Genomic DNA, 14,524 nt, shown 5'->3' on the forward strand with positions numbered 1-14,524 from the left:
CGGGCTCAGGTGCCCTGAGTCAGCCAATGGCAACGCGGGATCGCGCCGCGGCTGGTGAGAGGGTGCGGCGGCCATCTTGTGGCAGGCGGTACTCCTGCTGGGCGGGCCGAGCCCGTCCCGCCTCTTCTCGCCGGGAGATGAAGCGCGCCTGGGGCCTGTCCGCGCCGTGGGCTCCGCTCCGACCGCACGTTCTTCGCTAAGGTGTTCCCTGACCGGGTGTTTGGTGCCCCGAGAGTCAGTTCCTACCTTGGGTGTGCCGGGTGGCTTGTCCCTCAGGGGCGTTGGGCCGTGCGTCAGAGGGCTGAGGTGCCCCGCGGAGGTCGCTGCCTTTATCAGCTTCCCTCCTCTCCCGAGCTTCCCGTCTGGCTGGCTCACTGTTAACCGTGTAGGCAGAGCCCCAACCCCGTAAGTGATGATCGGGCTTCCCAGTGTGGTGAAATGTGGAATTCAAACATCCTCTGTAGGTCTGGGTGATGGAAACTCATTTACATGTGTTACAAGAAAAGGTGATCCCCTGCACATGTCCATAGTTGGAACATGAAGAGGGAAGTGAGTATTACGGCATGAAGTGATCAAAGTGTTCACAGCACCTAATCCCGCAACAAACTCTGGGCATTAAATACATAAAATATACTGAGATGATTCAGAATGCTATCTAAAATCACTAGCAAAGGTTGCTTGCAGATCATTTTTAAGGACATTGTTTGATTTAAATTCTGGACTTTTTTGGTTTGTGTATCCCTTGAGTAGTGGAAGGATTTCTCATTACTGGGTCCACTCCAGTCCTGCAGGTATCCTTGTATAAAGTAATGTTACTTCAAAACTGCTGCCAGGGTAGCAGTTATGTAGCCTAAAGATTAGAAGACTGGTTTTGACTGTGTCCGGTTATGTCCTACTTCAGTCTGCATCTCTCTCTTTTAATGGGGCTTCTTCCTAGATGTGATCCTTTTAGTTCCATGACATAAACATGAACATCAGGAAACACTTTTTCATGGTGAGGGTAATCGAGCACTGGCACAGGTTGCCAAGGGAAGTTGTGGAGTTGCCATCATTGGAGGATAACTCAGAAGCCGTCTGAATGTGGTCCTGAGCAAGTGGCTGTAGGTGGCCCTGCTTGTGGCCTCTGGAGGTCCCCGCCAACCTCAACCATTCTGTGAAATAGGGGTCAAAATTGCCACCTCCTAACCTGCAGTTCAGTTTTCCTTATGGGCGGCCATGGGAGTCCTCAGTTTGTCTCCTGCATTTTACACTGAACGTGAACAGTTGTTGCCTAACCTGTATCTTGGTGATTTGAATCTCACCTTTGTGTAGAAGATTGGGCAGGAATGATGTCTTGAGGATGAGAAAAATAAACTTGGATTTTCAGTGTCTCAGAGACTGCTTTAGTCATGGAGCTGCTGTAGAACCAACTTCTGTAGCACTACTTGATGCTAAAGTTCTAAGAACACAAACATTTCCACTATTGTTTGGGGGTTTTTTGGTATATGTGATCTGTAGGTGAAGGCTGCTCCCAGATACAGGGCTTCAAAGATGAATGTCAGTAGGTATTTCTGGATCATGGACAGGCATATAAATAGTGAGCTGCTCAAACTCTGTCAAGATGGAAACATTTCTGGATCTAGGTGCAAAAGCAGAATCATGCATGTCTGAAGAATAAAGTGTGCTGCTGACATTTGGGTGCTCCCAAAGTTAGCACAGCAGAGGGCAGTTACCACTTTGAATTTTGATCCCTAAATTGTAGTAAAACCTCAATTTTGATACCCAGATCCTCATTTAGAACTAACCCAGAGCACGCTATTTCCAGAGTCACTGGGAAGGCCTTAAAGCCAGGTTTCTTCTGTCTTGCACTCTGCACTGAACTGTGATTTTTAACAGGAAGACAACTTCAAGGAGAGGGAAGCTAGACTGATCCACACTCGCTGCAAGGAATTTTAAAGTGCTTGTTGGCCAAAATGGGAGCTTACAAGGTGTTTGGGAATTGTCTTGTTTCCCTGCTGCCAAACATTATGTGATGTACGGCCTAAAGAGCTCTATGTGCTCAGTAGCATAGCCTAATCTTGTAACTGTTCATTCCTTAAAGAATAAACCTAGTAAGCCTAATAAACCACAATTTGGAAAAACAAACCAGATGCTACTGACAAAAAATTAAGACAGATTTTTTTCCATTAGAAGCTGAAGTTTTATTACAGGATAACAGTACATAAAGCACATCTAAAATCGATGTGTTCAATGCACTTAATAAAGGTAATGTAATATTAAAGGTACAGTTTCTAAGTACAATATAACAACATTCATATTAGAATGAAAATTGGAGTATTTAAAAGACAACATTAAATCTCTTATTTTTACAGTCATATTTACAAAATGAATCAAAATACTTTTTTCGGGACTGAGTAAAATAACAAACTTGAATATAAGCAGGTTATCGTAGGAGTGAATTGGACAGGTCCATGAAAGTGAGAAGTGAAGTGACTGGGTAAAGATCATTAGCAAAGGTTTAGTACAATACCACTTTAGTATTCCTCTTGATGGCTTCGATTTTATGTGGCTAGAAAAGGAATTTGTACATACTGTACACATGACAGCATATATTTACATGTACAGTATAATTGCATTTCAGCTTATGTGTATTTACAGAAATTTTGAGCATATCACTCAACGAGGTTTTTGAAGTCGATGTGCTTAATCTTCAAACTGATGTGTATTTGTAATCAGCATTTATTCTGGTCTCGTTACATTGAACATTTAGTAAACAGGGAGAATATATTTTTTAACCAAATGGTTTTGCATAAATCTATCAAACTATTAAAATTAAAACAGTAGGGAGAACGTGTTCCTGGCATTATGTGGAGGTTGGTACATACAAATTTAAGTGCGAGTCCTTTTCTCTTGGAAAATATCAAAAGGTGACTTAAATCAACAAGGGAAAATAAAATCGTCATGGCTTATATTTAAATAAGATTGTAGCTTCAAGAGGTTTTTATAATTGTCCTGATAGTGTTTGCAGTTAAACATTCCACTTATGAAAATATACCCACGGTGCGGTAAAGTTTGTATTTATTTTTAGGACAACAGTATGTTTGCTGTTTAAAAAAAATTATTTATATATATATATTCCTTGGATTGAGGGTATAAAAGCAGTGCATGGAAGCCAAGAACCATGGCTTTAAAATTCACTACCTTCTATTATCAAAAAGTGCAGTAAACAGAAACATTGTATTTAATAAATTGCTCAAAAATCTTTGCTAAAGATCTTATAAATTCAGTAATATTACAGAAAAAATCTAATAAATATTTAAAAGGTTAATTACCTCCATAGTTAGATATTTGATATCCATGAGTTTTTAAGAATTAACATGAAAACAATATCTTAGAATGAAAGGAACAGGGGACAGGAGTACTTTTAAGGGTACATGACTATGTAAATTAAGGTATACATACAAAATAAAAACAAAACCCCCAGACCTGACAAAACGTTGCAAATTCCACTTCTTAATTAGCTGTAGGTGCTAATGGCTGTCCTGGGATGTGTATGCACGGTTTAGAAAGCATATCCAAGGACTGAATTCAGCCATCCATCTATGATGGAAGATGTACAGAACATTCCTATTTACAGTAACTGGAGTTAAGTGTGTCAGCACGGCCTAGTAACATCCGCATTTGAGTGTGTACAGATCCTATTTAAAGTGAAGAGGGAGGAAGGCACCCAGCAGAATAACATCTATAAATACCAGATGCAACGACAGGATAGAATTCTCCCCAAAAGCCAAGTAACTACCTCCCTTTCAGACAGACAACATATTGCAATTACTTTATCCTGGCAGATTAGATGTTTTTCTTTTTTTCTGATACAATACAGACAGACTGTTTTAGTAATCAAAAGGATAACAAGCTGGACAGAACATTTTTAATAACGTTAATAATTAATAATGTTAATAATGTAGAAAAAAATTCTACATTTGATATCAAGTATCTGTACCAGTGAAGTAATTTTCTCCTTATTAAATATACTGTAGAATAATTTATATAATGACACTATGCATTTAAAGAGAAAACCATGTCCCAAATCTTGTACTCTGATACAGGTACTTGTTGGGCATATGTTGGTGTATATATATATATACACAAATATATATATTTATATATAGTTATACTCAGTGAAATTAACAAGACCCAAAGGTGGTATTGTCTAGGAATAAAAGGGGTTTGTTTGCTTTTGTTCACAAAAGTAACTTATCTAGCACCACACATCAGAAAAACACAAAAATAGCACACTCTAGTTCTAAACAGCTATGTCTAAAATAGATTATATAGTAAAACAGATATTATACAGCATAATGTGGTATTTGATAAACAGATAAATATTTGCACTGTGTAGGCTGTTTATAGTATAACTTTATCTATACAGAATGAAAGCAAAAAGTTAACTGTATAGAGGTGAGCAGAACAACATTAAATATTATGACTCCAAAGCAGAGACGAAGTTAGAGTTGAAAGAATAGAGCAAGATAAAATGTTTACAGGCCATTACAAGTCCTTAAATTAGTAGTAAAATAAGGAATCAATTGCTCAAGTTTAAGAAAGCAGTAAACAAGAGATTGCATTTACATGCAGATGTCTAAAACTTGTATTTCTTTTAAATCTATGCACAAAAAGTCATTTGTTTTTATTGCTTGACATTCAGTTATGGCTAGAGTATTTTTAACCTTTTTTTTTTGTACTTTGGAAACAAGAATATTGTTAAAGGTGCCATAAAAATGGACAACATTGAAAACAGTTTGCAAAGAAACCACCTAACACTGCAGTTCTTTATACATTTTAAAAAGCCTTGTCTGGGGTTTGTCATACGTTAAATATATTTATTCTGGGAAAATACATTGTAGCTTGAAGCCTCCCATTGGCCCAAACATCCAATACAAAAACACGTCTCCAGAAAAGGAGCAGGCAGACAATACAGGTACATATAAAGAAGCAGCCAGTTAATGTCCTAATAGTTCAAATATTCACCACTGTTATGTAGCTTGTTTCTAAATCAATGTAGAAATGAGGAACATTTTGGAATTAGGTGTACAGTACGTATGCCTTTTTGTGAAATAAAATTCACTGTATTGCTTATGAATTCTCTGCATTAGATGTAGATAGCATTACAGATTGCAAGTTCCTGTAAAGTTTGTGCATCTACATTAAGACTTTGTGGGGTAATTTAGGGTAGTGTTTCTCAAACCGAAAGTCACAACCATTTGAAAGTTGCCAAAGTGTTTAGATTATTATCAAAACACTGTGTCAGGCAAGTGTAGCTCGGCTCTAGGTGAAGTGCAGCAGCTTGGTTCTCCAGCGCAGAGCCTGTGGTGGTACTGGCTGCAGACAAGTGGAACTCACTGGCTGGATGCAGCTCAGCCCCCCCCCAGCCCGGAGGAGCTAGCTCTTGGCTGCAAGCACCAAGCATTTGCAGTATCTGTGATGTTGGTAAGTACTAGCAGCACTCAGTTCCTCCAGCTAGGAAATGCCGCCAGTAATTACAGCTGGTTCGCATTCCCTGCCCAGAAAAAGTTAATTCCAACACAGAGTCCCATGAAGAAATAGAGCCCAGAAGGACCGTGCTTTCAGAAACCTTGAGAAACACTGACTTACAGGAAAACAAATATACAAAGGACGTATGAACACCCAAAACATGCAGATGTTAACAGAAAGGTGTGATGCCACGTGTCAAGTTGAAGACCTTGACTGTGAAATTCAGCTTGAACAAGTAATAAGATTATGAGGGAAGACATACAAGTGAATATTGTGGCAGAATAAATTAATCTACGCATACTGATCTGAAGCCTTTATCATGTTTTGTGTCTTTTTTGGATAGCCTACTTATTGCTACGAAGTTATTGCTATATTCTACCAATGATAAAGGCAAGAAAAAAAGAGTTAACCAGCAACATTACATATGCAAAAGGTAGAATACAGCTTCTATTTTGATGTTACAATTGTGTTTAGTACCTGAATAAAGTTCCAAAGATAGACCGTGTATTATCCTAAATCTTACGTATTTTTCCCCTCAAGTCCAGTGACTCAGCATTATTTAGCGAGCTATTATCACAGTACTAGGATTAAAGCACATACTGCAATGATTTTAAAATAAATATTCATTTAAGTTTTAAAACTTCTCTTTTTGCTGTGGTATTTGGTATCTGTATGCATTTGCCCTCATTTCCACCAAATGATTTACTGACAGGAATACTTAAGTATAAACAAAACAGGAGGCTAATATTCAAATCTATTCATGGTTGAAACTTGTAATAAATATTAGTATTAATAATGAAAAAAAAAAATCGAATACTTATCTTTCTCCAGCTAAGGAAAGTAAAGGTGTTTTGTGCAATCTGAATCAGCTAGCACAGGCAGAATGTCATATACTGAATACTCAAGAGAAAATTGCTTATTATTTTTGGATATTGGATAGTAAATGCTGTTTCTGACATTTATATAAATAATTACATTTACATTGGCAAGTTTAGGAATGTGTAGAGAAAAAAAAAAACCACCACATTGTCTGCACAGCTTATACTGGGCAACCAGGTTTTTGTTCATCAAGTATAGATTGGGGAACGTCCATGCCAATCCCAAAAAAGCGATCACCCCACTACATAGTTAAAACATCTCATAGATTGTACGTACTAACAGTCTGTTTAATTGATACGCAGGTATGTAAAGAAGAGGTGCTACTGTGAATCAGCAATAGGAATTTTCTTCTGCTGAAGCAGCCAGAACACCCGCTGATCCAAGAGGTCGTATTTGCTAAGCAGTTGTCTGCCTCGGAAGGCCAAGCCAAGCTAAACTCGACTGTCAGCTTGCAAAGCTGTAAGAAAAATTTCCCTATCTATTAAGCAACCTAAAATAAACAACTGGAACCCATATATCCAGTGAAAAAACCCTCAATTACTTAAGAAACTGGAGAACTGATGCTTTTTGCAAGCAGACAGGCTTGATGAGAAATTCACTCTCTTCCCAATCTAATGAAAGTCTGGAAGTCTTGCTTTTGCTGTTTGCATTTGCTTATTCACTTTTCTACTTGTATTTTCAAAATGTGAAGCCCTAAACCAAGGCTAACTGGGTCAGGCTTCCCAAATCCTACAATTTGGCACTTGGAGACTTCCTAGACATTTTATGCCATTTTCATCACTTGGCATTGCTGTATTTGATGCACTAGGTGTGAAAATGTCTTCAGCCTCAGTGTTTCTTTCCAGTCAGTTTTTTTGCTTTACCATGAATCATATGTAACACTGACAGACGGTGTCTGCAGTGCTGTTCTTTTATTCCTGCAGATCTAGGTTCCCTTTTATGTGACTTCATTGCCGAAACCTCATCATCCCCTTTGCATTCTTATTGCACTATCATAAAATGATTTGTTTTCTTTGACAATAATTTAAATACTGAAACCTCATTTTCTACTCCAAAACACTGAAATTCATCTGGGAAAACAGTCCTATCATTATAAAAATGTCTCGAGGGTATTGAAATTAATTTCAGTCATTCGTTTAAGGGTCAGCATTAATTTGTTTTCTAAAATATAACTACAAAACCTTTGCGCTGTTTGGAGTACTTTTGTTTTGAACAAAACAGACCTAGGAGCAGCTCTGCTCCAAAACCAAGTAAGGGAATGAGGCACGCATAGAGCAGTTAGTTAAAAAGAAAAGAAAAATATCCAGTTCTCTTGTGCCTGGGGGGAGGGAGAAGGGAAAAAATATCAGTATTTTTTAACATGTAATTTGTTCCACCAGTAGTACTGGCCACCCTGTTGAAGAGCTTTAGAAGATCCCTGAGCACATTAGTTTCTGACTTTTAACCCCAGCTCCAAAATGATAGGGCTTTCTGTTGTTGATAGCGAGATGGATTGTCATTCACAGTTAAGTCAATCATAAGGTGCTTAGCTATTTACCCTTTGTCACCAATCAGCACAAAGAACTGTCAGAAAATAGCTTTTATTTCTCTTTTTTTTAAATAATAAAAGGGCACAAATTTTAAACAACGTTTTGTGACAGTGGTTTAGGATTATTATCTGGCTGCCCCTCAACAACAGACAAGTGATTCAGTCGACATTCCTTAGGAAAAAAAAAAAAGGCAAAAAAAAAAAAAGAAAAATCCTGTACAAATATGTATTTTTCCCTGAGGGATCAAGGTTACACCCGCAAGTGCTCTATGTACATATTGCACTGTAGAGGAATGAAGAACATGTGCAAAAAAAGCAACAATGATTGAAGCTTACTAATCAAACCGTTTAATCGTGACCGCTATGTCAGCTTGCATTTTGGAATGTCGGAACACAGCTATTCCTTTAGGCTAGAATGTAAAAACAACGAGAAAACAAAAAAAAAGAAAAACACACCTCTACTATGGCACATTCAATGAAATAAAAAGTTTTTCAAAGACAAATAGACAAATTCCATCAAGAAAATAATACAAAGTTCGTTCGTTTGTGGTTTTTTTTTTTTTGTTTTTTAGAAAAATTACATTACTTTCTTTCATTGTTTCACATTACAAAATTTTTTCTTGTTTACACAAATCACATTTTATTGCAGGAATATTTCAAGTGCCATCAAACATTTATAGAAGGGTTAAAAAAATAGAAGTCTCTCTAAAGTGGTCCAGACAAGGCTTTGTATAGAATAAATCTTTTTTCCACCTTCTATTTTTGACTTAAGTATTTTTAATACATTTTCTTTATTCCATTGACACGTAACAGCCAAGAAGCAGGCACTCACCCGTACCACACGTCCATCCACGTGCGCACAGAGGTACTCACACATACACGCGCACACACACACACACACACGCACAGAGGTGCACATACACACACAGATATCTTGGTATCCACACTAAGATAGGTAAGCTTTAATAAAGAACAACCAAACTTAAAACCAGCCTCCCTTTTCACCTAATCCCATTGTTTTTAAAACATCAAACAATGCTGGAGATGTTGGAGTACATTAGGGTGGTTCAAAGGACAGCACAGTGCAGTCTCTCTTTCCTAGAAAGCCAGAAAACAGCTCTGTGGATAGATGTAGCACCCAATGAAAATCTGTTTTTCACTTTTAGGAACAGATCATTCAAAAAAGAATAGATGACTCCTTTATCTTCAGCTGTCCTCATGTTTTTGTTTGTAGTGAGCTGTGCAGACTATGGAAAGACTCGTGAATACCCACTGGCCCCAACTATGGCGGTTGGCAGCAGTAGGAAAGCAGAGTTACCTGGGGTGTGTATGCACAGCCTGATTTAACACCTTGCCAGTACACAGGAGCTCCCACGGACAAAAGTGACAGCACTTTCTGGCCTAGCAGAACATGTCACAAGCTGCTTTCAGATGCAAAAGGCTTTCAGATAAGGCCCTATCGAGCCTTTTTTATGGTCATGGTGTTAGTAAGTGCTCAAAAAATCTGTTGTCAATGACTTACAGGTGTAAATATGCTGAACTAGATACCAAACAAAACCACTGGCACCTAGCTGCCTGGCAAAGTACTAATACTCATCAGGAAAAGGTAAGGAAAGGATGCGACTGAAAATTAATCCCCAGATATTTTGCCTGATAGTCTACTTATTGTCAGAAGTAGGAGTTGTATCTCACTCTCTAAAGTATAGGCCTTACTTCATTATTCATTAGTTGACACTGAAATTAAGTTTAGTTGATCTTTACAGGACTAGCACCTAAGGCTGGTCACATTCAGAAAACATTTGTTAGTTAAAAGGGCATCTTTAAAAACAGGAACACATGTTAGAATGCAAGTACTGTATCATGCCAGTTACTCCAGTAAAGTAAACAATGCTGCTAGGACCAGGGTTTTGGAGGGACTGGGGGGGGGGCTGTGCTGGCTGTGAGCTGCCGCCGCCGCAGCAGGCAGCATGGAGCAGGAAAAGCACGTCTCTGTGGGCTTTTTCCCCGCAAGCACTCTCATGGCTCCATCCCAGTGCTCCTGGAGGTGTAGGTGTTCCCCTCCCACACTACAAGCATACTGCTTTGAAGGGGAAATATGAGCTGCTCATTTCCCCTCCTTTCAAACTGCAGAGGTGAGCAATAGCTGTAAGCTTCCCTGATGTGGCAGACTGTGACATTTTTAACAGGCATGATGTCTAAATGCCTCAATTTGATCCCACAGGAAGCATGTTCAAATCATAGAGTAAACCTCTGTTTTGTTTATAGTAACCCACTGACCCAATCCTCCTTTTAAAAATAGGCTTCAGAGTGGTTCTGTTCACTTCTGTTACCTAACAAGTATACTAAACGTAAGCAATCAAACCCATCGAGCACATTCTGTCTCATTCCTTACTGGTTTTTAAAGTTCCTGGGTTTTTTTCTTACATACTTCGTCATGAACTTCATTTGTGTCGACCTCTAAGGCATCCAGTTACACATCTATCTCATCCAAACCAACGACACGCCTCTGGCTCAGCTAGTCCCAGTGTATTTTGTGATGTCGGTTACTGTGAATCTGCCTTCAGAACTAGGTTTACTTGCCACATCTGTTTGGAGAGAGTTTCTTCCTAAAGGGAAGGACAATTGGCAATAATAAGGACTGATAAAGACTGCAAGATTCAGCTTATTAGTTGGTTATGCAGTATGGGAATCAAAATTCCAGAATGCAGATCTATAATATCAACAATTTCCTGGCATTACACAGAGTACAGCCAAACCGCGTGCCTTTACTTTGTTAGTCTGTCCTCATCTGATAAACTTTAAAGTGCGTATTTTACATAAGGAGACCAATGGACTTCTCTGGTCAGCTGCCTGAAACTGCAGTGCTGAGAGCTAGAAGAACAGGGGTCAGTGTCTCACCTCACTGAAGTTAAAGACTATGAATTTTGACTTCTGTGAATTTTGATAGGCTGGAGTGTGGAGTTTGAATGCATTGTTTACAATATGGAGTACAAGGTATGTAAAATTGTATATAAAAATTACTTTTCTACATACACGTCATATACGCATACTTTTACTGTAGATACAGACTTGAGTAACTACCTTCAAACCTGGATTGATGGTGGGCAGAAATACACTTCAAATAGCCTGATTTCCAAGGGTGCACATTACTGGTTTGTAGCTGTTCTGTAATTGCTTTAACTTTGAGCACGGAAGTTCAGCACCTTTGAAAATGAGGCGTTTGACTTGTGCACCTAACTTGGAATTTCGGCATGTCATTTTAAACATTCAGGTTTGAAAGATCTGAAACTAAAAGTACCTTGAATTTAGCAGCTGAAAAGCTGATTTTAATTCAGAAAGTTGTCATTATTTTCAACTAATTAAGTTGAAAGTTGTCATTATTTTCAATTAAAAAAAATATTTCTATAACCGTTTCAGGATATGACCAGCCTCTCTTTAAGAGTAACATGGAAAACAGCAGCATAAATACCTCCCAACGTATACGTACTAGTACCTGCCAAACCTTTTTCAGTTAAACTTGAATTTCTGGTGCACATGCAACACAACAATGAACACGCTAGCATTTAATTTAAAGAAAAAGGTGCAAAATGAAAGTGCCTTATCAATTCAACAAGAAAAGCTATACCAGTAACTACATTTTATATTAATTAAAACAATATATAAACAATATCTCTTTTGCTATATATAGTCTTCATGCCCATTTACCCTGTAATATATTATAATGCTATTGTTGCTATTGCTATGGACCCTTTTCATGCCGTTCTGTCTACTGGCAAACAGTGGTAGGTGAAAAAAATCGTCCTTCATGAAACAATGAGCAAGTTGTGCAAACTGATGCTGAAATCTCTGCAATGCACACCAGTCGCTGATTACTAGGTGGACTCTCTGTTCTGATCAACAAATTGATTGTTCTGTCAAAAGTCTGGGCAGTGAACTACAGGAGAAAACAACCTTCTGACATGAGTACCCTCAGTCTGTGTAAACAGAGGTCAAAGATTGAGAAGCTGAGACAGAAAAAGGGTCCATATTTGTAGGCATAATGGAAATCATATGCATGAGAAAAACAAGTTCAACTTTGTTTCATTGTTTCCCATCCTTCGCCTGACCCCGACCGCCAAGAGATGTGCAGTGTGTTGGCTCCCTAGGTCTGTGCAGGGCCACATAAAGTGTCTTGGTTTTCTTTCTTTCTTTTCTTTTTTTTTTTAATTTTTAATTTTTTCCTTTCTTTTGTTTTACTGTTTGTACTTCAGACATTCTAGAAGTGCTTAGGTGATACGTTTACCCATCAATTTGCATCGCTGGCTCAAATTCTGAAGTGAACAACTCCTTGTAAAGTGGAGGAAAATGAAGTCGTACAATGTCTGGGTATATTGCTTTAAATGCCATAAGCTTTTCTGTATGTCGTCCACACAGTGCTCTTAAAGTAGACACTTTGCATATTAACTGTAAAAAATGAACAGAAGTCATAGGGTCACATACATGGAACCAGGCCTCGCGGTCTTGCTCTTAGATTAAAGCTCTTCCAAACACTGAGTTCACGTCAGTTGTTTACCTCGAGAATGACACATCTGATACACAGTCATGGATGTTTCTTAGGTTGCATTAATACAAAAAGGTGGTGGGGGGGGAGGGTTGGGGAGAGAAGGCACTAAACAAGCTACTGAAGTAATGGACTAACGATAGCTATACAGTAACCTTTTCTTTATGCTTCTAGGAAAAGGTATCATTTGGTTTCCTCACCTGCCTATCAAACACTGCATTGATACAGAAGTATTTCATGGCTGGATCTTCATTCACACAGCTTAGCCATTCCCTTGGAAGAAGGCAGTCCTGACTGCTTTTAAACCCACTGTGAACATTGTGGAGGGAATGCAGATTAGGCCTTTTTAACTTACGCTGAATCAGGTGAAAAGGAACAGACCAGGAAGATCTGTACTTCAACATTATCACTAGGGTACTCCCTGAATGTACTGAACACATCCTTGTGTCAAAGCATGTGGAAGAAACTTTCTTCCAGCAAAGGTATCCAGAGTATACAGATATGAAAAAGAATTTCATGAGCTAGGATTTGACATGGGCTGGGCCATCCAGCTTCTATTGTAATTAATTCTGTGGTGTGAAACTGAGCTTAAGCTTTCTGGCTGTGTATTGCTCCTCCATAAGGAAGTGCTTATCTTTCCCCAGTTCTTCCTGTTTATGTTTTTTAACATCACACCACGCTTCCATTTTTGAAAAATGACCTACAGATACTTTAGATGAGCACAGTAGTATGTAGGATCCTTTTTCCCCAAGCACCAGTGTTTGGAAGAGCTATTGAGAAAAAAGGCTGTGTGGGGAACTTCTCACGGAAGACAGAACAACAAGGTTAGTTTGGGTATTGCATGTTATCACAACTTCATTGTCATGCAGGCAGAGACTTCACAAGGCTTAAGGCATGCATATTGTAGAACTGAAATAGAACTCTCTGGTAGAAATGTTGTGTGGGAGGAGGAGGGTAAAAACCTTCATTGCTTCTCATGCAGTTCAACATAAAAATACTTGGTTTCAGACTGTTATCAACCTTGTACATCATCACTTCACCTCTTCTAGTTTTTAGTAAATAGTTCCAGCTGAGCACCTTGATTTTAAGCAAAGCATTTTGGATTCATAAAACTTTACACCATGCTCAGGACACCCATTCTTAGGTAAGCCTCCTCCTGCAGTCCCATGGTGTGGCACTGTATGGTTCTTACCTTTGTTAGGATTCCATCTTCTCGGTGGTTCTTCTGTAGGACGTGCTGAAGTGCTAGCTGGATCTTCTGTTGGAGTTTTTCAATCTTTACTTTCTCCTGAAGCCACGAGCGATCTAAATATAAATGGAGTTAACACCTCGAGTACTGCACACGTCAGTCACAGCACAACACAAGTACCAAGTCTGTTACAGATTCATCTTTTTTGTTTGCAACTTTCCTTCCCCTTCTTCTATACTCTTGCATAGAAAACAAGTTTCAAAATCAATAGGTTTTGGAGTGTATTTGTTATGGGCATTTCAAATTACTTTTATGAAGTCCTTGATTAGAAGAACACTGTGTCAGAGTAAGATTTAATAATCATTTACTAACAAGGTCTGTAAAATGCAGGGTATTACAAAATTAAGCTAACAACTTTTTCCTGGGAAATGAACAGATCACATAATGAACAAGAGTTGAAGTGGATCTTCTTGCTAAGATTTACAGGGACATACAGAAAAGTCAGAAGCAAATATTCAGCTGTTAAAACTATCAAAAAAGCTCCTGAACTTCCTCGCTGAAAAGCAGTGTTTGCTGTCCATGCTCTGTGGCAAAATTGGGCATTTCTGTGGCTGACATACGAAGACATGGGACTAACATGGTTCCACTCTGGCTCACAGCACCAGAGCGTATTTGTGACATTCTCAATAAACCCGCTGTCAATAACGGCCTCTCCCACCACCACTCTGGACCCACTCTGCTGCAGTCTGAAAACAGCCTTTATTTCCTTCGGCGTTAATGCCAGGCACAAACAAACTTTGTGCACTGGTATCTTGTTTCACCTGACCTCGTAAGCCCTCCCAGAACCTGGAGTACTGTGCCTACCTACTTGAGATTA

General features: G+C 38.8%; 1 protein-coding gene and 1 long non-coding RNA gene across 4 annotated transcripts in view; one reads left to right on the top strand and one right to left on the bottom strand.

The window, feature by feature from the left end:
• The first annotated feature begins 117 nt into the window (after positions 1–117).
• On the top strand, positions 118–8,677 carry LOC133266066 (uncharacterized). The gene is made up of 2 exons (XR_009742244.1): positions 118–549; positions 6,693–8,677. It is a non-coding gene; the product is annotated as an uncharacterized LOC133266066 (long non-coding RNA).
• A 2,851-nt stretch (positions 8,678–11,528) lies between these two features.
• RORA (RAR related orphan receptor A) overlaps positions 11,529–14,524 on the bottom strand; it is a 343,624-nt gene continuing 340,628 nt past the window's right edge. For all 3 annotated transcript variants that reach the window (XM_061447164.1, XM_061447167.1, XM_061447165.1), the window contains 2 exons: positions 13,651–13,763; positions 11,529–12,361 (listed from right to left, as the gene is read on the bottom strand). In XM_061447164.1, coding sequence (XP_061303148.1) covers positions 12,197–12,361; positions 13,651–13,763 — 278 coding nt within the window. In that variant the 3' untranslated portion in view covers positions 11,529–12,196. The remainder of the gene's footprint in view (positions 12,362–13,650; positions 13,764–14,524) is intronic.

This window comes from Pezoporus flaviventris, unplaced genomic scaffold (genome assembly GCF_033815535.1).
Source record: "Pezoporus flaviventris isolate CSIRO_AGI_PZ_B2104156 unplaced genomic scaffold, CSIRO_AGI_Pfla_v1 ptg000006l, whole genome shotgun sequence".
NCBI classification, from domain to species: Eukaryota; Metazoa; Chordata; class Aves; order Psittaciformes; family Psittacidae; genus Pezoporus; species Pezoporus flaviventris.